At 53.9% G+C, this 22,685-nt stretch overlaps 9 protein-coding genes across 9 annotated transcripts; 4 read left to right on the top strand and 5 right to left on the bottom strand.

The window, feature by feature from the left end:
- Positions 1-98: 98 nt before the first annotated feature.
- On the top strand, positions 99-2,468 carry E0L32_000203 (uncharacterized protein; the record flags this gene model as incomplete). Its single annotated transcript, XM_031136165.1, has 2 exons — positions 99-1,630; positions 1,745-2,468. The coding sequence occupies 2 exons, from the start codon at positions 99-101 to the stop codon at positions 2,466-2,468; spliced, it is 2,256 nt and encodes a 751-aa protein (XP_030997580.1).
- Positions 2,469-2,713: 245 nt separating this feature from the next.
- Positions 2,714-4,630, bottom strand: E0L32_000202 (uncharacterized protein; the record flags this gene model as incomplete). Its single annotated transcript, XM_031136154.1, has 1 exon — positions 2,714-4,630. The coding sequence occupies one exon, from the start codon at positions 4,628-4,630 to the stop codon at positions 2,714-2,716; it is 1,917 nt and encodes a 638-aa protein (XP_030997579.1).
- A 2,563-nt stretch (positions 4,631-7,193) lies between these two features.
- E0L32_000201 (uncharacterized protein) lies at positions 7,194-8,517 on the top strand (the record flags this gene model as incomplete). The annotated part of the gene is made up of 3 exons (XM_031136143.1): positions 7,194-7,206; positions 7,256-7,385; positions 7,458-8,517. The coding sequence occupies 3 exons, from the start codon at positions 7,194-7,196 to the stop codon at positions 8,515-8,517; spliced, it is 1,203 nt and encodes a 400-aa protein (XP_030997578.1).
- Positions 8,518-8,928: 411 nt separating this feature from the next.
- E0L32_000200 (uncharacterized protein) lies at positions 8,929-10,984 on the top strand (the record flags this gene model as incomplete). Its single annotated transcript, XM_031136132.1, has 2 exons — positions 8,929-9,305; positions 9,364-10,984. 2 exons carry the CDS (start codon positions 8,929-8,931, stop codon positions 10,982-10,984), a joined length of 1,998 nt encoding a protein of 665 aa, XP_030997577.1.
- Positions 10,985-11,382: 398 nt separating this feature from the next.
- Positions 11,383-11,856, bottom strand: E0L32_000199 (uncharacterized protein; the record flags this gene model as incomplete). The annotated part of the gene is made up of 1 exon (XM_031136119.1): positions 11,383-11,856. The coding sequence occupies one exon, from the start codon at positions 11,854-11,856 to the stop codon at positions 11,383-11,385; it is 474 nt and encodes a 157-aa protein (XP_030997576.1).
- A 1,266-nt stretch (positions 11,857-13,122) lies between these two features.
- On the bottom strand, positions 13,123-15,522 carry E0L32_000198 (uncharacterized protein; the record flags this gene model as incomplete). The annotated part of the gene is made up of 6 exons (XM_031136108.1): positions 13,123-13,278; positions 13,361-13,667; positions 13,724-14,335; positions 14,415-14,752; positions 14,812-15,141; positions 15,202-15,522. 6 exons carry the CDS (start codon positions 15,520-15,522, stop codon positions 13,123-13,125), a joined length of 2,064 nt encoding a protein of 687 aa, XP_030997575.1.
- Positions 15,523-17,043: 1,521 nt separating this feature from the next.
- E0L32_000197 (uncharacterized protein) lies at positions 17,044-18,015 on the bottom strand (the record flags this gene model as incomplete). The annotated part of the gene is made up of 2 exons (XM_031136097.1): positions 17,044-17,319; positions 17,404-18,015. 2 exons carry the CDS (start codon positions 18,013-18,015, stop codon positions 17,044-17,046), a joined length of 888 nt encoding a protein of 295 aa, XP_030997574.1.
- Positions 18,016-19,053: 1,038 nt separating this feature from the next.
- On the bottom strand, positions 19,054-19,728 carry E0L32_000196 (uncharacterized protein; the record flags this gene model as incomplete). The annotated part of the gene is made up of 1 exon (XM_031136086.1): positions 19,054-19,728. One exon carries the CDS (start codon positions 19,726-19,728, stop codon positions 19,054-19,056), a length of 675 nt encoding a protein of 224 aa, XP_030997573.1.
- Positions 19,729-20,739: 1,011 nt separating this feature from the next.
- E0L32_000195 (uncharacterized protein) lies at positions 20,740-21,793 on the top strand (the record flags this gene model as incomplete). The annotated part of the gene is made up of 3 exons (XM_031136075.1): positions 20,740-20,945; positions 21,008-21,584; positions 21,644-21,793. 3 exons carry the CDS (start codon positions 20,740-20,742, stop codon positions 21,791-21,793), a joined length of 933 nt encoding a protein of 310 aa, XP_030997572.1.
- Positions 21,794-22,685: the final 892 nt, after the last annotated feature.

Below are 22,685 nucleotides of genomic sequence, written 5' to 3'. Positions count from 1 at the left end.
CCGAGAACAAGCTCTCGATCCAGTCACTCACTATCAGTCATTCATTTACCCTGGTCGATTGCGGCCGTTCACTCCTTACTACTGGAAAGACGACCACAATGCTCCTCAAGCAACTTGCCCTCCTCTCTGGCGGGTTGGTAGGCCTCACGTCCGCCATCCCGCTCATCAATGTTCTCGTGCTCAGTACCTTCGATGCCACAGGCGTCGAGAACCAGGTCCTTCGTAACAATGGATTCAACGTAACCGGAGTCAGCACTTCTCAATTCCAAAGCATGAGTCTCGAAGATCTGGGTCGATATAACGGAATCTTTATCAGCGATGCCGGTGTCTGCGACCCGAATCAACTTAGCTTTCTCGACACTGCGACAAGCGAGAAGCTGGCCAAGGCAGTCTCTGGTCGTATTGAGCTCATCGGCACCAGCCTCGCGGACGAACGTGCCAGAAGGCTGGCGATTAATGCATCTGCTGATCTTACTGATGTTGAAAACTTTGCTCTCGACGCGGCATACAGACTGACGCAACAACCGGCCATCGGGTTGTACCTCTCTCTGGGCTGCTACTACTCCAATGTCTTCGGGAACCCGGCGACCGTACCAGCCCTGTCTGGCTTCGGGACGTTCGCTATGCGCGCTCCGCATCAGTCGCCACCAAGCGGATGTGTATCCAGCGACGCCACCTACCGCGGCGGCGCGCAGCCGGTCATCTTCCCTGCCGTAACCGAGGCACAGCTCCGTGCGTGGCAATGTGCCGTGCGTGAAGTCTTCATCGACCGTCCTGACACCAACTCCTCCGGGTTCGACTGGATCATCACCTCGGCCAACGCCGAGACCCCCAACCCTGCGCCCCCTGGAGCTCCGTATGTTCTCGGGCGAGAAATGGTTGCCCCGGCATGTGGCAACGGTTGGATTGACCGTGCTTTTAATGAGGAATGCGACTTTGGTTTGGCTCTCAACGGTCTATCCAACTCCAACTGCGACGCCAACTGCCAATGCGCCGTCGGGGTCGACACGAACGGCAACTGTCTCCCGGTCCCAAATGTCTGTGGCAACGGAGTAGTGGATACAAATAGCTCTAATATCCCCAGCATCCCTTCCGGCGTTGAGCAATGCGACTTAGGAATCCAGCTTAACGGCCAGCCCGGGTCTACTTGTGACGTGAACTGCCAGTGCGTCTACGGCAGGACCGCGAATAACAGCACTTGCGCGGCTGCTCCGGTAAGCAGCACCACCACAACGTCTGCCACTAGCACTACGACGTCCGGCTCCTCTACTTCGTCCGCTCCGACCAGCTCGGCAACATCGCAGTCTTCGACTGTCCCGCCCACGTCTACTCAGTCCTCCAGCACAGGCTCCCCTTCGACGGTGCCTCCTACGTCTGGACAATCCTCTAGCACAGGCGTCCCGCCCTCTAGCAGCGCCGCTCAGTCCTCTAGCACAGGCACTCAGTCCGCATCCCCTTCATCTTCAGTGGACCCCTTGCCTCCGCGTATCGGCCAGTTCGCTTTCAAGGCATGCACGGGATCGGTGCAAAACTACCCATCGTTCGAGCTCCAGTTCTCCAGCAACCAGATGACTCTGGAGATGTGCATCGCTGGGTGTGCAGGAAGCCTCTACTCCGGTACACACGTCAAGTATGTGCAAATATCCTCTATCTTTCACACCTTGATATGAATGTTTTTGGTTTGCACCATTGGTCACGCCAAGCGACCTCCGCCTTTCATCTCCATACTGACATGAAAACACAGCGACTGTTACTGCGCCAACGCGTACGATGCGGTCATCGAGGTCGCCCGCGACCGCTGCAGCATCCCCTGCCCCGGCAATGCCCTCGAGAACTGCGGCGGCTATCGCGGTAACTCGACCAACCTCCTCCGACGCTACGACACCCGCCGCCAGGCCACGGGTAGCGTGCCCGCCAACGCCCTGCTCGCCATCTACGAGTACTCGCCCCTCGCGACTTCCTCCGCCCCGGCGACCACTGCCCCCACGACCGCCGCCCAGAGCACATCGACCGGCACCACAGTCGTCACGGCAGTGGCCACCGTCACTGCCACTCCCAACGGCGGCGGCTCGTGCGCCACGGGCTTCTGCAACGCTGCTGGCTACTTCTTCGAGCTGTGCCAGGGCGGCCCGCGACCGGGAGAGGTCGTCTTCGTCATCGAGGCGTGCAGCTGCGCAGGCGGCTTCCGCTACGTGCCGGCGGGCTGCAGCGGCACGGGCTGTGGCTCGCTGGTCGTGTACCGCGCCGTGCCCTGGGCCGGCGGGGACAACGGCACCGTATACCAGCCGCAGGCGTGCTCTTCTGCTTCTGGGTGCGCTGGCGGCGTGGTCTTCCAGCAGAACCCTCCTGCGCCGACGGCTAACGCCACTGGTGTCGTGGTTGTAGTTGCTGGCGCGACCAAGTTGGTTGGGTATCTCAGCTCTGCTATGGCTGTTGGCGGTTCTCTTCTTCTTGCTGCTCTGGTGTAAAAGGTTCCTGGGAAGGAAACGGCGTTTTAGCCAAGGGATGGCGGAAGTCGCGGGTTGGAAAACATCACATTCTTGTATAGGTTCGTAGTTCAATCGAGATTGTCAATTCTCTTTCAGCAGTCGAATTGGCTACGATATTGGACTTGATCCAGAGAAAAGTACGAATCTCAATTCAAAGAAAATCCCAAAGATAGATCAAACAACGGTAAGCAATCTTCCCAATTCCATAATGCATCATAATCTGCTCAAGGTGTCACGATGTTAAAGTTGGGGTCGCCTGGATCGAGCAGCCCGGCCAGAGTTCCAAGCACATTCGATGGGTCATCGACCACGATCCCCTCTTTCTCAAGTTGCTCGGGATCAAGGCCGTACAAGACGAGAGCGGGCAGCGTGCGGGTCGTGGCAGTAATAGTAGCGTCTGGCGCGGTCGGTTGAGGCGCGGCCGTGTAGATTAGGGCCCCGTTGGAGAGCCACAGACGGTACTTGTCGGGATCGCCCGGTCCGCCGGACTGGTTGGCTCTGTCCGTAAGGACCACATAGATCGTGAGTCTCTGGTCCCACGCCCTCGGCCCGTCGACCTGGATTGCGATCGAGTCAAAGAGCATCTCGGGCGTCAGCTGGGCGATGACGTCCGCCGAGGCGGTGGCCGTGGGTGTGCCAAAGTTGCCCGAGCGCAGCTCCGTCGCGCCCGATATGAAAAAGTTCCTCCAGGTGCCGTTCTCGGACCCGTAGCCCAGCTGCTCGTATGTATCCGCCAGCAAGGCCTGTGCCCGGGGTTGGTTGGGGTGGGCAAAGACAGCGTGGTTGAGCAACTCGGCCGCCCAGCGGAAGTCACCGGAGTCGAATGCGTGCGTGGCCCTGGCCAACATCTGCTCCATGCCGCCCGCGAGGTGGACGTAGCGCTTGGACCTCTCGACTGGGGTGTGCTCCCACAGGTGCGACGGGTTGCCGTCGAACCAGCCGACATAGCGCTGGTAGATGGCCTTGACGTTGTGGCTGGTGGAGCCGTAGTAGCCGCGGGCGCTCCAGGAGTTTTCCAGGGCTGGAGGCAAGGTCATGAGTTCCGCTATCTCCATGCCGGTGTAGCCCTTGTTCAGCAAGCGCAAGGTCTGGTCATGGACATATGCGTAAAGGTCGCGCTGAGACGTGAGGAACTCGACGGCCCGGTCCTTGCCCCAAGTAGGCCAATGGTGGGAGGCGAAGATGATCTCGGTCTTGTCGCCAAACAGGTCGATTGTCTCGGTGAGGATGCGGGCCCATCCGTGCGAGTCGCGGACAACCGCCCCGCGCAGTGTAAGTAGGTTGTGGAATGTGTGTGTGGCGTCTTCGGCAGCGCACAACGCCTTGAACTGGGGGAAGTAGAAGAGCATCTCGGCAGGGGCCTCGGTATCGGGTGCCATCTGGAACACGATTCTGACCCCGTCGATAACCCTCTCCTCCTTTGTCCGGGTGATGATATCGGTTGGTGCGATGAGCGTGACGGTCCCTGTCGAGACTGTTTGTCCCAGGCCAGCGCCAATCTGGCCCTGTGGTCCACGAATAAGAGCTGCGCCGTACATGTAGGCGGCACGGCGGCTCATCGACGTGCCAGTGAAGACGTTCTCCGAAACAGCGTGCTCGAGGAAGCCTTCGGGTGCCAGAACAGAAACGGCACCCGAGTCAACGGAGTCCTGGGTGACAAATCCCTTGACACCGCCAAAATGGTCGACATGGGAATGCGTGTAGATGACGGCCTTGACGGGTCGATCGCTCCGGTATTGCTTGTACAAATTGAAAGCTGCTTGAGCTGTCTCCTTCGACGTTAGAGGATCAATTACAATAAGGCCCTCGTCACCTTCCACGAGGGTGACGTTTGAGAGGTCAAGTCCCCGGACCTGGTAGATCCGAGGGTGGACGCGATATAGGCCAGCCGTGGCAGTGAGTCTTGACTGCCGCCACAGGCTAGGGTTGGCTTCGTTGGGAGAGTCTTCAGTGAGAAAGGCGTAGGCTTCATTGTCCCAGACGACTTCACCATTCTCGTTGGTGACGGTATTGGGGTCGAGTGTGCCTAAAAGGCCTCTATTCACATCATCAAAATCACGATCATCGGCAAAGGGCAAGCTCTGCTTGAGCTCTTCCTGCTGCTGTATGATCGTTTCGGTCGCTGGCTTGGAAGAGGTCATGTTGACGATTATACTTCTGCTCATGAAGGACAAAGTGCGCTTCAAAGATGACAAGGAGTGAGACTTCCGCTGCTTTCATGTTCACCCACTCGGGGAGCTCAACTCCAGGCTTCAGCAACGGATCGGACCTCCAAAAGCAATGCATTTATAATCTCGTTGCACATCCCGCGTCTGTAGCGATCCTCTCACTTTCAAAGCTGTCACAGGACCTTGATGGAGACCGAATGAAACCGAGTGTGGCTTGCATGGAGTGAGTTTTCTGATGCAGTCGTTCCTAGTTTTTGGTCACAACGTCTCTGTGGTGGGCTCTCAGAGCTTGGTCATCATGGACTTCGGACTTAGCCAGCTCTTCCAACGAATGTACAGCTATTGATGCATGTTCTCGCGCCCCGATTGTTGTGCCATTTGGTGTTCCCGAGCAATGCTAGTTCGGTTGCAACGCAAACTACATATCTTGTGCTATTGATGACCGATGCTATGAAATTATCATTGAGCCCACTGACTAAAACTCTAAAGACTCATATATCCATACGACATAGTTCCCTGGTTCCTCGAGGATCCTATCAAAGACACAATCCGACTTTCGTTCATGTATTATTAGGCTCAGCTGACTGGTTCTTGTGTAACTTGATCTTAGATCTTGGGAAAGTGGAGATCCATCTCGGATCCCGACTTCAAGTTGCTGCTGGGGAGTTGGTCACGAAAATGGATAGCAATGAATAATGCGAAGGTACCACCAATCAAGGGATCCTAGGATGGAGGTTCAGCCAGCCACTTCCTAACACGACGTACATGCGGTATTACATAACTTTCAAAACACCATCGTGCTCGCTTTCGAGGTTCCCTTCCCCACTGGCAGAATTGGCTTTGGAAGCATCCGATACTTCTGAAGACGTACGGGGTGGTTCTTTTGATACAGTCTAGTAGTAGGTAGCCAATATCGTTCCCTATGAGTTCATCGATATGTGATTAATTCAATGATCTAATCATAAAGCGGGAAACCATATTCTATCGTCGACAGCAGCACAACTATATGACTTTGTGGTGATAGCAACAAGCACAAGATATGGCCACTGCAGAGATTTCTCCAAAGGATAACTCTCTTTCCATAGCTTCGAGGCAGGTCCTGCTGATCCTTATTCTCGTCGTCCCGTGTCGTTATGTTGTGATAGGTGTAGCAGGAAAGGGTTAAAAACAGAGCTGATTTCCTAGCTCTAGAATAAAACCAAGGTGGTCTCGAGAAGTTGCAAGACTTTTTTTTGACTAGATCTTTTTCATTGGCACTCAAATTGGAGATGTGCCCATCCATGCTTTGTTGGGCTTTGGGACGAACACACCGAGGAGTGGACACGGATACGGACACGGACACGGAGATTTTATGTCTCGTACGTCCAATAATCTTGAGGCAGTGTAGCCCCACTGTCTCCTGAGGCCCTCTTGCCGACGGTAATCTTTCTCACAGCCAAGCTTACACACAGCCTCCCTGCAACTCCAAATCCGAGCGTAATCGAAGTCCGAGTCTTATCATAGCATGTTCCATGGCTCTTATCCTTTAATTGTAGGCCTGCAGACTTTGAGATTTTTATTTGCTCATACCCCCGTAGTGTTTGTGCTTGGAGCGTTCCTCAACTAGCACATACGGAACGCAGAATGCAAAGCAACATGACACGGTCTTCCATGGCCTGTACAACATGCAGGCAGGTAAAGGTGCGTCTTTATACTCGGTGGCTAACCTGTTCTGCCCGCATCGGCCGATTTTCGCAAAAGGCCCGTGGAGTACCTCAAAGCCGTTGTGCTTCGACCCTGGTCCCGCTCCACAAGATCACTACTTTGCCTCGGTTTCATCTGTGTGTACAGTCACTCACGTCGCCATTCCTATAGCTTCGATGCGATGCCCCTAAGCGATTCCCGCAGCCATGTAGTAGATGCGAGCGCTTGGGGAAGAACTGCGTGTCGGACCCGGCCTTCAAGAGGCGGGCAGTAAGAGGGTAGGTCGACCCCACAACATATGCAATTGCTCGTCCTCGTCTAGTGCTGACGACATCCTAGTGCGCTGGAAAAGGTGCTGGAGGAGAAAGAGCAGCTTCAGAGACTCGTTCAGTCCTATCGAAGTGAAGGACAAGAACCGCAGAGTTGCATACCAGCTCCGCGGCATCATGGCCAGCCTGTATCGCCATTTGGATCCCAAGATGCCAACTCTTACGACCTTTATGGTGTAGTTTTGGAAATGCAAACCATATCCGATCTTTTTGAACAGTGGGTTGGACACGCCCATACTATTTGCCTGACCGAGCACAGGGACTCACACGCCATGATACCGCAGCTTTTCAAACCATTATCTCAGCCATTTGCCCATTCTTCATGTAGGGAAGCCTGTGGATAGGGTATACGAGGATAGCAAGCTCTTGTTTTGGACCATTGCGTACATCTCTACTCGTCACCACGCCGCGCATCGGCAACACTCGGCTGTACTCCTAACACCCTTGAAGCGATTGCTGTCAGAACACCTTGTCGAATCAATACAGAGTGTCTACACTATACAAGCCCTGTTGATGTTCTCGCTATGGCCCTTCGAGGTGCGCTACCAGAGGGATGATCCAAGCTGGAACTACTGCAGTCTGGCAGTCTCCGCTGCGATACAGATGGGCCTGGATGACACCAAACCACAGCCACGGCCGGGTATCGCAGAGCCCTCTGAAGAGGCTAGACTGCTTGGGCTGAAGACTTGGCTTGGATGCTTTTGGGTCAGCACCTCGTAAGTGCCTTGTGATACATATCTTTTCACTTATAAGCAACTGATTCGCTAACCTTCAACTCGTAAATACAGCCTCAGTAGCGAGTTTGCACTTGCACCGCCGATGGCATCCGTGGCCCATCTCGAGCCTCTTGTACTACAACGGGTACAATCAAGCCTTCCACCAGATTTCGTAGCTCATCTAGAGATTGAGAGATATTCAATACGTGCGTCAGCCGTTCTAACCCAAGCCTCGACCGGCCACATGCGCAGGTCGCTCGTAGACGTCCTCGAGCGGGATCTCGAGTCCGTTGCACACCACTTGCCCGTGCCGCCTTCAGCGCACGTGCAGATCGACATTCTGGCAGCTAAACTCCGCCTCTGCGCATTCCAGCTCATCTGCGGTGAAGAAGCTGCTATTATACCCACCGGTCCCGACAACTCCCTGACCCGCGCCGCCTGGTATCGCGGCTTCGAAGCTGCTACAAATTTAGCCACGCTATTCACTACATCCACACAGCAAATCCAGTCAAATTCAAACATATGTCCAGCATCAACTGTCATCTCGGTTTTCTACCCCAAGCACTACTTCCGCGTCAACGTCATGGCCGCCATGTACCTCCTCAAGCTGCAAGCCGTCGACCGCGCCATGGCGCCCGCCGACAAGGCCCTCGCGCGCGACAACGTGCGCCAGATATCGCAGAGCTTCTGGCAGCGTTCTACAGCAGAGATGGACGAGTCTGCTCGCGCGGCGCGCATGATCGAGGAGCTGGGCCGATACGTCGAGGACCAGCGTGTCATGTGCCAGCTGCACAGTTCGAAGCCGGGCGCCGGCAACCTGGCGCCCGTCGACGTTGTCGTGGATGGGATGAATACTGTAGGGGAGATCAGGAGAATGAACACGCCGGGCTCCAACAATAGTCACCCGACGCCGCCGCAGCGGTATGTGGCGGGTCCAACCACGTTGTCTGTGCCCGGCAGTGCAGATGAGCCGGCCGAGATGCAGGTTCAAGAGCACGAGGGCGAGGTGTGGCAGCAGTACCCATGGGATGACTTTTCTTCGTCGTGGAATGCATGGCCTATGGACGTAGATGAGATTCTTCAGATGCTCGGGACAGACATGGGTGATCTGCCGATGGTCCCCGGCCTATAATTAGATGTGTCATATAATCTAATCTACTATGTGGTCTATCAAATTATCAACAATCTGATTCTCAGCGGACTTTAAGTTTCGTGATGTAAAGTCCGGCCAGGTCAAGCTCTTGTGCACATGCAATTATTGGACATCTCAGACTTAGAACCGAGCAGGGACCGGCCCGGCCCCGGTTTGCGAAGTTCGCTTCTGATTCCCCACACCCGGAGCGAAATTCGCATGGAACACGCCGGCACCCTCTCAACAGCATCCTACGGGGTTCACGAGCTCGTGATTAATCCAATCCCGTTCGTAGAAGAGAAATAGATAAGCTCGTAAAGGTCATCAAGATTATTCCGAGCGAGCAGGTCCAACTGGTTTGGATTATCTACGCGTATTCGTTGCTGGAACCTTTGTCGATCAACTGTTAAGATGGGCTCCATGCAGGATGACAACCTCGAATCGTCCCCGCTCTGCCGCATCGTCACGCCCGTGGGCATGCTGGGCTATGGCTTCGAGGACGAGGAATTGAACTTGGGTTTGGAACTGGCTCTGCACAGCGGCGACAATGCACCCGTCGCCATCATACTCGATTCCGGGTCAACGGACTCGGGGCCAGCTAAGCTGGCTCTAGGGTCCATGACGTGCCCTCGATCATCCTATGCCCGCGACCTGACTAAGCTGCTAGAAGCAGTGCTGAAGTACCGCGTCCCGCTGCTGATCAGCTCTGCCGGCGGTGACGGAACGGACGCACATGTCAAGGAGTTCCTAGATATTATCGGCGAGATCGCCGAGTCACTAGGTCCTGCGTACGTGAGATGATTCGCCTCGCCGTGTTAGCAGTCCATGTCACTGACAAACATACAGCGCACCCTGCCTCAAAGTCCTGGCCATCTACAGTGACATCCCCCAAGAGACCGTACTATCTCGCCATGAAGCAGGCCACATCTCCGGCTGTGGCCCATGCGTTCCCACCCTCACCCGCGAAGCCGTCCTCGCAACTCCGACCGTGGTCGCCCAAGCTGGTCCGGAACCGCTTCTGTCCGCCATGGCAGCCCACCCAGATTTCGATATCCTCATCGCCGGCCGCGCCTACGACCCGGCCCCATACGTCGCTTTCGCCGCGCACCACGCCCTCCGACAACAACAGCAACAGCAACAGCTCAGCGCCACCGCCCCGCTCACAACTTCCCTGTCGGCTGACCTGCTGGGCGGGATAATCCACATGGGCAAAGTAATGGAGTGCGGTGGCCTTTGTGCCGTACCCAAATCCAAGGCCGCCCTAGCCACCGTCTACGCGTCAGGCGCGTTCGACGTGCGGCCCCTAGCGCCCAAGTCGCGCTGCACGCCTTCGAGCGTCGCCGCGCACACCCTGTACGAGAAATCTAGGCCCGATGTCCTCGCCGGCCCAGGCGGCGCCATTGACGTCACGACGGCGGAGTACACCGCTCTACCCGACGGCACGTCTGTCCGCGTGCACGACACGCGCTTCGTCCCCTCCGAGCCGGCGTACACCGTGAAGCTGGAGGGCGCGCGGGTCAGGGGCTACCGCACCGTATTTATGGGCTCGTTCGGCGACCCCATCCTCATCAAACAGTTACCCAAGCTCCTGAGCGACATCAAGGCTTACGTCGCGCTGCAGCACCGGCATGTGACAAATGAGAAGTGGGAGATCGGATTTCACACCTACGGCGGCGAGGCCAGCGGGGAGGTCTTCCTCGTGGGCGAGGCACTGGCTGACAGCCAGGTTCTGGCGACGAGCGTGGCGAGCACGGCGCGGGTGGGGTGCACGCATGGTCCGTACGAGGGGCAGAAGGCGAATGCCGGGAACTTTGGTATGGGAATCGGCGGGAAACTCGAGATTGAGATGGGCCCATGTGCCGAGTTCTCGGTGTATCATCTCATGGATCTCGAGTCAGGGGAGGAGTATGCGGTCGATATTGGCGATGCAGTAGGCAGGGGCTTGTTCAAATGGGAGAAGAAGTCGTTTGGAGTAGGTGCCCCGACACAGGCTGATCATCCTACCCGCACGATCGGTGCCAAGAGTGTCGGGCTGACTGGGGCAGAGATCAAGACTATCGTGACAGATGTTCGTTCCGTCATAGGCAAAGCTGCCGAAACAACTTCTACCACGACGAGCAGACTCCGTGGCAAGCGCCCTCTGGGTGACGCGGCACGCATTATTCGGTCCAAGAATTCTGGCCCCTTCGAGATCACGCTCGATGCCCTCTTCGACAGCAAAACAGTATACGAGCAGGTGAAGAGCTCAGGGGCCTTGAAATCAGAGGTAATTGCACAACTATACGAGCTCAAGGTTGAGGATATCGTGTGGAGCGGCTTCTTTGATCAGGCACTGGCGTACAAGGTGACTATCCCTCGCCGCAGAGACGGCAAGCCTTCGTCTTCTGGCAGCTTCATGGAGAATGATGTTCAAGGGTCGCAGCAATACAAGCCTCTCATGAACATAGAGATTGACTTTGGCACATGATGCGTTGTATATTAGAATATGTAAACTGTCAATTGTTAAAACAGCATATAGACACAGCATATAGACCATTGGCTTTCGAGCCCTTGTAGTCTATGTATGGCCAACATCTTGAAACACGAAATATAGTTTATGACTGAGCCATACGGCCTCTGATGTCTATTTGTGGCATAGACTAGCTATGCTTAGACTATATATAATGATAAACAGTCCAGCCATAATTCCATCAAACTCTGCCCTGCATTTGCTCGCCAATTTTCTCGTAAAAGCCGGGGATGTTCGGCCTGGGAATGTATCAAGTCCTGAGAGACCACCATCTTAAGTTACATGAAAGTGAAACTGTGCTGTTAGAGCGCCTCTGCGTCTTGCTTTCCAGAAATTCTCCTCCGTACGTGTTCATCTCACGTCTGCAGCTTTGTGACGGGGAAGCTCCGGTCTGGCCTGACCGTCACCTTGTTGACCAGGTCTCCGTCGGCATAGGCCGGCCATGCAATCAGCTTGTTGCCAACATCCACGATTGAAAGAGTGGTAAATCCGTTTCCGGGGCCAAACTGGCCGCTCCACCCGGTGCTGACGACGTAGCCGCCGCACCTGGCTCCGTTGATGGCGGTCTGTGTGGCGGGGACCTTGGTAGTGCCGACGACGTTGAGGCGACACTGTACGGGCGCGCCAGCTTGGGTGTCGATGGAGAAGAACCAAATGCAGCGGGTGAAGTTTCCGTTGCACGAACGCTTCATGGACTTTATTGTCCACTGCGGGACGGTCGCCAGCATGGAGACGACTTGGACTTCGGGGTTGGGCGATGGAAGAGGGGCAGAAAGGACGGAGGAGATGACGAGTGCGAAGGCCGCCAGAACGAGGGAGAAGATCTGCATTTTGTTGAACCGTTGTGGGTTTTCAAGTAAAGAATGAAGGTAATTTGCTGTATTTAGGTGCTTCAGGCAGATATTTCCTCTTAATTCTATCCCACAATGCTGGTGTTTTGTCTTTTGCTCCAAGGAGACTTTGATTCTGAGATCGTCAGATGTGATAGAGAAGCTTTAGGTCTTTATATGAGAAACCATCTGCAAGGGATGAAGTTCATCAAGAAGGTCTGCAGCCGGAATGCCTATCGCCATGTTCATGAGAGCAATGCGAATCCCAAAGGCTGGTGCCGAACGCCATGGGAAGATCGTCGATTACATGTTTTCGAACACCCCTTAGTAGCCCTCATTCTCCACGGTAATGGCTTTGACAGAAAGATGAGTTGAGGCTTTACGCTACCAATGTGAGATCGAGATTCAGACAAAGGTAGACTGGACGGAAAGCTCCAAGCTTTGGAGAGAGAATATTGAGGCCTTAGACTCCCCGCCATCCAAGATTGATAAGATATAAGGCTCTAACTAGTTCTCGTCTAGGGCTTAGCGCCACCGTTATGGAGCGAGGCGGGTTCGTTGCTTGATCTACCACTGGAATGTGAGATTGAAGTTTCTCCTTTGTAGAGCCCCGGAATTGTTATCCGGGGGTACTTTTGGCAACGGCAACCCCACATCACCAATCCGCGAAACATGCAGTTGGAATTCAGCCCACATGATCTCTCGTGGCATCTCTACGCGAGAGTTCCCGAGCTCCTGGCAAATGCGCGGCAAGAATGGGTCTCTAGAAGGTCTAGATCGGGCCAAGACGTCTTGTGCACAAGGGATTTAGAAGTAATGCATGCATATCCACCAACCTCCCGGAGGCTTTGTACTACGATACAGGCACCTGGATTCGATTTCAAGGCAAACGTGAAGATCCGAGAAGAATTCTAGAATACCCTTTTTTCTCCATTTCTAGCTTCCCCCGCATCTTGTCCAAGTTTTATCTCTCCTACACGTGCGGACGCACGCTCGGTGGCCCAGCCCCCCAATATTGAAGTTGAAAAACGCTGCCACTTCTCAAGACCAGCCACGAACCAAGGGAGACAGACACAAATATGAAGCTTCAGCGCGCGCTGCTCTGCGAAAATAGTATTCCTCCTAGAACAACGAGGCGTAAGCCAGTGGTCCGATTTCTCAGCTTAAGATGCTAGTGACAGAATCCGGCATCACGACCACTTCATTCACGAAATAAAAATTCGATTCAAGGACAAAAACTCAGATCGACGAGAATAATCTAGGCTTTTAGGCATCCGCCACAGGGCTGGCATTATGCAGAATCTCCTGAACCACGTCCGGGTACACCTCATACGTCTTGCTACCGTCCTCGTGATATACTTTCGCGCTGATGCTAATCTGGAGGTTCGGCACCTCTCTTGGATCTTTGCCTCGGTTCGTGCCCTGTAGATAGGTCCTTTTGTGTTAGTTTACATTCCCACAACATGCCATTCTGATTCCCATGGTGGATTCAGGGTCGGCTTACGTAGACCACCCTCCATCTCAGGTTCTTGACCAAGAAGGGCTTGACATGCTCAGGGCGGAGGCTCTCTAGACCATTGTCGGGGAGGTTCAGGTAGTCGAGCAGCAGCGGAGTGATGGGAGCTGTATCGCTCGCTAGCTGGCCTGCTGCCGCCTGGTCGCCGCAGTTGTCGCAGAACTCGCGCGGGGCGGCGAAGATGTGGTTCAGACCAGCCAGGTATGGGGACCGCACGTAGTGTGCCGGGTCGGTGACGACAGCTCCCTGAGGCGCAAGGAAGAAGAAGATGGTGAAGGGGCCATTGGCAGCAGATCTGTTCGTTTCTGCGTTAGCTTACGACGGAGTGTCTAGGTACCAACGGGGCTTTACCGGTTGACGACAGAGTCGACATACCACTCCCTGTCGAAGGTCGAGTCAATCTTCTGAGACGCAGGGGCGGCTGTCTCTGGTGCATTTCGTCCGCCTCCCAGGACAGCTTGTTGAACCTGGGGAATGATCGGCTCTGCTGCAGCCTTGATGTTCGCAGTGACAGCGCTAAGCGCATCTCCGACGGTCGCCTGGACAGTGCCGGCTGCGTCTGAAGCGGCCGCAAACGCAGCACGCGGTGCGTCCCGGGTCCCCGCCTTGGAAAAGAAGTAGGTCGAGCGCACGTTGAGAGGCCGCATATCAGCCGGCGGGCTGGTGATGTTGGGGTGCGTAGGCGTGCGGCTGGACCACAGGTACTTATTGTCGAGGCGGGCGCGCAGGGCGCTCGAGTCTCCTCCAGAGGGCAGGTTCTTGAAGTCATCGTAGATGTAGCCAAAGAACTCGGTCGTCTTTGTGTCGTCAGAGTTGAAGAAGGTGCCGTTGCCGACTCCCGTGCGGGTCTTGTAGAACGGGAGGAGGTCCTTCTTGTTCTCGGCGAGCTGGCCCACCTCTGGCTTGGGGAACCACTCGTTAGGGTGGACGGCCTGCCAGATTGCCCAGAGGCGGTCGACTTGGCTGTTGTTTGGAGATTAGTACGTGGCCTATTGCTTTCTAGAAGGATGAGCGCAGATCGGGGAGAATTTGAGCAACGAACCAGTGATGGAACCAGAAGACCGGATCAAAAGCAGCCAGAGAAGGGGTTGACATGTGCCCAGGCCCACCAATGAGGTTGTGATAGTTGCCATGGATGGAGCCCTCGAGACTGCCGCTTGCACGGTTGCTTCGGAAGATCGTCATGTCTCCTTCAGCTAGCTTGTCAGACGCGACAGTCTCCAGGTTACCATAAGGCTTGGAGTAAAGCACGTCAAGACAGAGAATGTTTCGAGCCTCGCGTCCGCTATTGAGCGCATCGCTCAGCTCCTGGAGGTTGTGGGTAGTAGAGGAGAGACTGTCAGGATATCTAACAGTCTGGGTGGTGGAGTAATCACGTTTCTACAGGGTTGTATGAGCCAACTGAATATCAAGCTTTGCTGTATGCCTCGCAAACTCACAATGGCGTTCTGGTCCCGTTGAGGAAGCTGACCTGACTGCGGTGTAAATTTGTAGGTGTAGAGAGGGTTGTCAATGCCGGTCTGCAAGTTGTCTTGCGGCGGTAGCTTGAGAGCCACCTTCTGCTCGTTGAAGATGTCAGGGAGGCGGAAATCGTACGGGAAGCTCGTCTTCGATCCGCGACTAATTCCGGGAAAGCTAACGTTGCCGCCACGCGGACGGAAGTAGTCAAGGTACGGCAGGCGGAAGCCCTTGGCGGCATCCAGGTACCTCTGGCGGTGAGGCTGATCATACTTGCCAGCAATTTCGACCATCTTCAGGTACACCGATTGCTATAAAAGTATTGTGTTAGCATCTCGGCCATACTTTCTATCTAGGATGTGAGCTCTAACCTCGACAAGTGAGAGATAAGGCCTGTGCCAAGTAGGGAAGATCAGGACACCATGGGCACAGTAGCCGCCATAGGCGTCCCCGAACTTCTTGTTCACGTCATCCCACGTGTTTGTGGGAAATCCATGAATACCTGAGAGCTGATAGTAGCCTAGCAACGACGGATTCTGCTCCAAAGCTCCCAGTGCTTGCATGAAGAGGTTGAAGGTGTCGGGTTGAGTGGTGAGCATCACATCGACGTCGACGCGAGTGCCCACTTGTCCCGTGAGTTGCTTCATGCCGACCACCACACCCGAGGCAGCGAGGTTCTGAGGCTGAGCCATGTTGGTTTGAATATCATGCAATAACACACCAGAGTAACCGAAGATGAATAGGGGCTTGGATATAAGCTTTGAAAGTTCAAATGGAAGGGTAGGGACAAAATTTGAACCCAGAAGATGTGGTTGATAGGTGACGTTAAGTACTACTCTCTACTTCGTCACAGCATGACTTGCCAAGCCTCTGATTCCTGATAGATTTGGCCAGAATACGGTCTATTCGTATTTGGGTCACTGGACATGACTTCCTGCATTCGAGTCGATCACATCTGCTCTGTTGAGGATGGGGACGTCAGCTGTGCCTGCAACTGTGATTCGTGAAGGTGACTAGACTCAATGGTAGCGAGCCATGAGCCGTGATCATGTAGACAATAGTCCAGAAAAAGGAAAGCATTTGCAGAGAACTTCAATCGGCCAGTCGGACACGTCCCCATGTTTCACACTGGCTCGGGAACCGCCGTCAGGGTTTCGTGTTATGTCATCTTGGGGCATACCCTAGCCCGGTAAGCTACATCTCTTGAGCCAAGGCTACACTTTCCAATGCCCATAATAGAATGACCATGTAATTAAAGGGCTATGCCTAGTAATCAACCATCGGCCCGGAGCCCGTTCGGTAACTGACAATATCAAAGTGACTCAGAGTGCAGGTTGCAGTAGTCCACTCAACGAGATTTAGGTACCCCTGCGTAGGCATGAATCTAGAGCAAAGGGCTGAACGCATGGCGTCTTCACCGACTTAATCTAGACCTATCGGTGACATGCGCGGCAAGAATAGTCTAAAGATGTGAATCCAACAGTCACCAAGATATCAAAGACATAACGTAAGGCAAATATTGTGCGGGGTCGTTGTTTGCAGGGGGCGGATGCAGGGCGTCAGCGAGCTGAGCAATGTGGCTGGCTGGAACTACGGTGAGCGGCTGGGCTCAAAAGAAACGATAGATCGGCTGGCTCGTACTCGATTACGTGCGGGGTAGAGCCACGATGCTGAAATTGTCTACCTATCCGATCTTAATTATGTTGTGTCCTGTGCTGGTTGTACGTGAAGTTTGGCGCATCAAATAGCCTTTTGCGTGGTAGTGCTGACCAACAACTGCCCACATCAACTCTCTGGACATATTGGAGTGTAATCCGGTGCTTGTCTCAAGCTGCGCAGTAGCTGGAAGCAGACATAAGCTGACACATGCCCTGGCATGCTTGTCAATAGTGGGCGGATGTCATCAGTTCCACCATCCACATCTCGAAAGAATGCACCACTGTATGCTGTGTGACAACTCCAACGCATGGACTGGCTGAGTATCCACAAGAACCGGGCAGCTCCCTTCATCGAGAATGTGGCCCAACAATTTCGGAGAATTGATTAACTAATATCAGTTTGTAACAACATACTGCAAGGACACCATCGTGTCAAGTTCAAATGGTTGGGCCCCAACAGACAGCAGCCAACACGATTCTCGAATCAGAACCTCTCATCCACTTATCCTTGTCTCCAATTGATGAATGAGTTTCTCGTGTTCGATTGTACGACGTCTAAGGAAAGTCGTTCCTGGCCTTGCCGATGGCCTGGACCAGATTGCCCCCAGACGCAAAACCAGCCCCGATGCTACTCTCACCGCTCAGAACGCCGTACAGGTATCGGGATCCATCCTCGAGGAGCCACAGCGGGCCTCCGGATTGGCCGCCAACGGCATCCGCGTCCGTCTCCAGAGGGCCACCAGGCTCGCAGTCTGCGCAGCGTGACACAGTTATAGCTTCTTGGCGGTAGGGCGTCTGCGTGCCGTGGTCACCGGGATAGCCCAGGTGGAACTATTGAATGTCTTGTGTCAGTTATCAAGGGGTGAAGCCGCTCGCTCCACTCAAAGAGTCACTAGATGATGGAATCCGACTTACAAACATAGCCCTGTTCTTTTGCGCATCGCAGTTAATCACCTTGGCTCCAAGGTACCCGTCCTGGTCGCCCATGGGGTCGGCGAGGACAAAGATGGCCCAGTCCTCCTTCTGGAAGCAGGCGCCGTTTCCCTGTGCCATGGTGATGATCGTAGTGGCATACGAGCCGCCACCTCTCTCACCGTTGAAGTACTTGGGCTGGAACCTCACGGAAGCCCCCGCGGGCGGCACACAGTGCTTAGCGGTGGCCACGAGGCGCCTTCCAACCAGGGACCCACTGCAGGCATAACCGCTAGACCCTTCGATGCGGCCCATGGCGCTGTAGGGGTAGTCTTGGCGATCCCATAGAACCCGGTTGTCAGGGCCAATAATCCCGCGCGTTTCAAGTGATTCGATCGTCGTGTTGGAGGGTTGAGCGTCCTCACTACCGAAGTGTTGAAGCTCCTCGGGGGTGAAGGTCACCATGATAGGCACTGGTCCCTGTGCTGCGTTTGTCGCCGCCTTGGCAATGGGTGCTACCCCTAAGGGAGCGTATGGGTCGGGAGCAGGAGCAGCCAGGATATTGGCACAGAAGGCAATGATGGCCGTGGCCAGATGAAAATTGATGTGCCCCATGACGTAATGTACTGGAACTGTAATGTAGAAGTTACTTGAGAGAGTGATACTGGTGTAATTCAACAGCCATCTTCCATCACAGGCGGAAGCCAGTCACAATTTATACCTACAGTTGTCTGAGGCTTGGAAGCCGCTGTGTCGCCAATAGTCTCACCAACGAGGTCGAGATGCGAGGGCCAAGAACTCTTTCATGTCAGCGGAACGTTGTGTCAGTCGTTTGCTTTCGCAAAAATGAGACGGTTCCCTCGGACTATGGTGACATTTTCCAATGGTTGGCCGAAGCACGCCTGCAATACTACACTGCCTCGGCGTCGGCCAAATTCAATTGGGGAGGTGGTACTCATTTCCATCTCCCCTTTTGTCTCGCAAGGTCGAGTATGACTGGCTGGTCTCGTAGCAACTCGTCTAGGCGTTGGATGTTTACTTAGATGGGGCATCACAACGAGTGGCAGAGGTCCAGCCGGGGCATCGGAAAGGCTGCTGACATAGGATGACCGACTCTCCAATCAATTAAGCTTAATCCATAAGGGCGGCATGACCGGTGCTATTCATAGCGATATTCAGGGACGAATCTCCACTTGGCTGGGCCTTCTGATGTTTACTTACCCTTGTGGTCGAATGAGCAAACTGCGCCTCGCATCCCCGTCGGAGTTAACAACACCTGTATTGAGTATAGCTATGAAAACAACGTGGACTCTGACCATGTGTGGAAACAATATCAGATCATTCCTTCGTTGTATGACCTTGGCATGGGCGAGCTGGCGCCAGCACTGAATATTGATTTTGGGGGCCGGGAACGGACAGTCAAAACCCCTTTCAGACGAATTACAAATCCTCGTTACACGCACACTGTAATCCAGCACCCCAAGTGCGATCTAATGCATTGAGAATCACATGTATATTGTTTTGTAGACCTCGGTCTGTCCTTGAACGTCTAAGAATATTAAGAAGTATTTCCTCCGCGCCTCTCGAGATACAGAGGCCGATGCCGAACAATAGGCACAAGGAAATGGCTTGTTGCACTTCTATCAGAAATCATTATGCCAAGGAAGTCTTGACGACAGTTCCAGAATTGACGGCATGCTTGTTGTTGTCATGCCCGGACTGTAATTTGGGAAGGTCCCCGTTCCCATCTTGTACCCAATGTTGCGCCGGGCCAGTGACGGGTTCTGAGTCGATAACAGGTTGTATGACCGTCCGATGCTCATGAACGTGAATGGAGCGAGTGCGCTTTGGTTCGTATATAGTATGAACATGTGGTTTGACAGTTTCGTGGACGACAGCAGGCCGACTGTCAGCAGTGCAGTCGACAGAATCCTGGATCGTGTCTGGTGCCGTATTAACTTGAGATGCTGGTTTTGGCGGACCAACGGAGTTGGCGCGTGTTTCGTGAGGATGTTGGACTTCTTTTCTATGCTCTTTTGAAGTGAAATCTTTGATACTGGACGCTCCTCCGCTCAAAGGGATTTGTTTTGGTTGAGCAGACGCGTCGTGAGATTGAATATTTTTGATGCCAGTCGAACTCCGTCGCCGTGAGCTGCCCGTCGCTAGACTCTCAGTTGCAGCACTCGGTAGCGTATCGCCATCGCTGGAGGGAACTGAAGGCTGAGGGTCCAAGGGCTGTTTCGCGTCAGGAAGAGTGTAAGCCTCATGGTCTCGCCCAAACACTTGATTTGCCACCGTCTTCAAAATATGTCTGATTCGATCGAACATCGTGATAGTATCGGTCGATTATGTGTCGATTATGTTGTAAGAGTTGGATGCACCATACTAGTCAACAGAGTTGACGGTGAGGCCTGGCTTCCCCTTGCAAGATGTGCAGTTGATGATGAATGCTTTGGCAGACAAATGTCAGACCATGGCATGTCTCACAATTGATCTCCATAGCTGACGTATGTCTGAATAGTAATCAACGGCATGAGTCGTATGGATGCAGATCAGTAAACACGGAGACTGGCGACCCTGGGACTTGGCAGACCCACGATCCATGACGCATGTAGTTCAAGTCATGATGGCGCTACTAGACGCTAAGAGCTACCTGTCTCTGCTCTCGCTGCCATGCTCCGCTCCGTAGACAGTCTCGACTTGAAAATCTCGACTCGGAAGTTACCACCCAGACACTAATTGATTGTCGGGTATTTGGAGATGCTAGCCCCGGATGCGCACGGATGGGGCGTTTATCAATCTCAGGCGATCGATTATCACGAGAGCACTTGATTGGAAGCGAATCCAGCCCGGAGCATTCGAACCGGCAAAGGAGGCTGCGAAACTGCCCTTTCTAGCCCTTATATAGCCTTTGCTCTAAACTAGCAACAATCAGACGGGACTATGCATAGTTCAAACTTCGATCCGACCAGGCGGGCACTACTGGCACTTGGACAGCTCTTGATCTCCCGAGTACATGGCTGAGGCAGGCCGCTCGCTTCATGATCAACCCACCGGGAAGGAGTCGAGATGTCAATCAGACTTTCAAACTTCGCAACCTTGACCCTTTTCAGATCTTCTTTCAGCTGAACCGCATTAGTTCACAATGGCAAGCCATCAATTATGATGACGTCCACGATTCTGGATGTTCAACTGCGTCAAACTATCTCTCCAGGTTTTACCAATGCCGTTATATATGTGTAGGCCGGGACACTCAGAGATGGCAGGCTGATTCGGTTGTCACCATTGATTCTATTCTCCGAACTAGCATACAACACTTCTATCCAGCCACCCGCCATCATGCAGAAAGCCAAACAAGCCGTCCATGACTTCATCTCCCAAGATGGAAAGCACACGACCACCGTCCACGAGGACTCCCGCAAGGCTGTTACGGAGGAACACGTCCAGCCAGAGAGGCTCGAGAACGTGACAACTGCTGTGGACAAAGAGGTTCATCAGGATCACCATCACACCACTGTTCAGCCTATCAAGCACAAGGAGGTCCTGTAAGGCAGTCTAGCTTCATGAATGTTGTGGAGCAAGATTCTGACAGTGTATGATATGTCAGGCCTGAGAAGCACACCCACAATGTTGCCCCTGTCGAGCACAAGACCTTCGAGCATGGAAACAAGGACCACGTCCGTTCCACCCTCGAGCGCGATGCAGCTAAATACAAATACACCAGCGTTACGCACGACACTAAACACACCTCTACAACAGCTCCCGTCGTGGAGGGACAGCACACCCACCACCACGTTCACGAGCACATCCAGCCGGTCATTCAGAAGGAGACGGTGGCCCCCCAGGTGGTTCACACCACCATTCCAGTCCACGAGACGCACCATGCCGGAGCCGTGCACCATGGCATCTCCATCCTGCCTGCCAAGACCCTAGACGAGTTCAAGAATGACAGACCCTTGGAAGGTCACAGTCTGCGCAAGGTCGCCGAATACGAGGGCTGCCCTACGAACTACGAGGGAGGCCATCAGCGTGAGACGCTCGAGGGGGACAAGAACATGCACATGCATACCCAGAACCCCAAGGCTAGCCGCACTGCCGGCCTCGGCTCGGAAACTGGTCATCACAACCGAGAGGCGATTGGTGGTGCTACAACTACATCTAGCTCTGGTCTGAACGAGAACAAGGTCAGTTGGGGACATACTTTGAAGCGGACTCACCTTGTATCCTAATGGCTTTCTCACAGACGCACATGAGATCCGATCTCGATGGCCGTACTGACCAGGGCCACACAACCACTGGGGGTTTGCAAGGCACCAAGAAGGTCTCACTTGGGGATAAACTCAATCCTTTCAAAGACGCCGACGGCGATGGAAAGAAGGGATTCATGGATTGAGCGCAAAGCCTAACTTGTGGTACAAGCGACTTGATATAGTGTTAAGATTGGGGTCATAGTACGTAGAGGACACGGATTGAATCCGCCAGTGTTTTCCTTGGTAACATGATGTACGGAGATAACAGAGCTCTACCAGAACAGCAAATGCCTCTTCATCATGACTCTTGTAGCTGGCTCCAGCCCGTTGGCTGTCGGGCTTCGAATTGATGTCCCCTCCATCGCTCACCTCACCTGCTCTAATTATCTTAGACCGATCGGCTACAATATCCTCCATATATGTCTAGCAGCTTCCAACCCCCTCCCCAAGGGCCGTATCTAGTTTCGACTCATCAGCATGACTACCGCTTTCCCACAGCGTGGGAACCCACTCTACAACTGGTCGTTCCGTTTCGTCTTGAGTCACAGAACTCCATAATGGAAGGCATGAGGACTCACTATTACGCCGTATTCTAATTATCCATGCCTCATCATCGAATGCTCACCCTTGTACACCCCGCAACAATGGGACAGCACAGCCGTGAGGTTCTTGGTAGTGTCCCAGTCTACCATGCAAGCGCCATAATTCCCAGGTCCTCGGGGAATGCATCCAAACCAGGGATATGTGAGAGACCGTGATCCTGTTGCGTACCCGGATGGATGGTGCAGGACCGAAAGCTTGCGGACTTGAGCGAGTGTGGAATTTATGCTGAGGCATGCTCGTCACAAGGTATCGCCCCGAGGCTGTCATCTCGGCGAAACAGTCAACCAGTTAGCCGTGATCCATGGTTACACAAACACCAAGCTGCTCAGCTAGATAGTTTAAGCGTGTATTCGCGATGACTGGTAAATGGTACCAACATCCCAGAGTAAAGGGGCATCTGTGTTATCAGCCATGGATCAGGGATCAGCACAC

The sequence above is a fragment of the Thyridium curvatum genome (assembly GCF_004353045.1).
Source record: "Thyridium curvatum strain D216 chromosome Unknown NODE_1_length_1224711_cov_81.814160, whole genome shotgun sequence".
Taxonomy (NCBI): domain Eukaryota; kingdom Fungi; phylum Ascomycota; class Sordariomycetes; order Thyridiales; family Thyridiaceae; genus Thyridium; species Thyridium curvatum.
The sequence above is the reverse complement of the archived record's forward strand: the minus strand, read 5'-3'. Positions and strand labels throughout refer to the sequence as shown.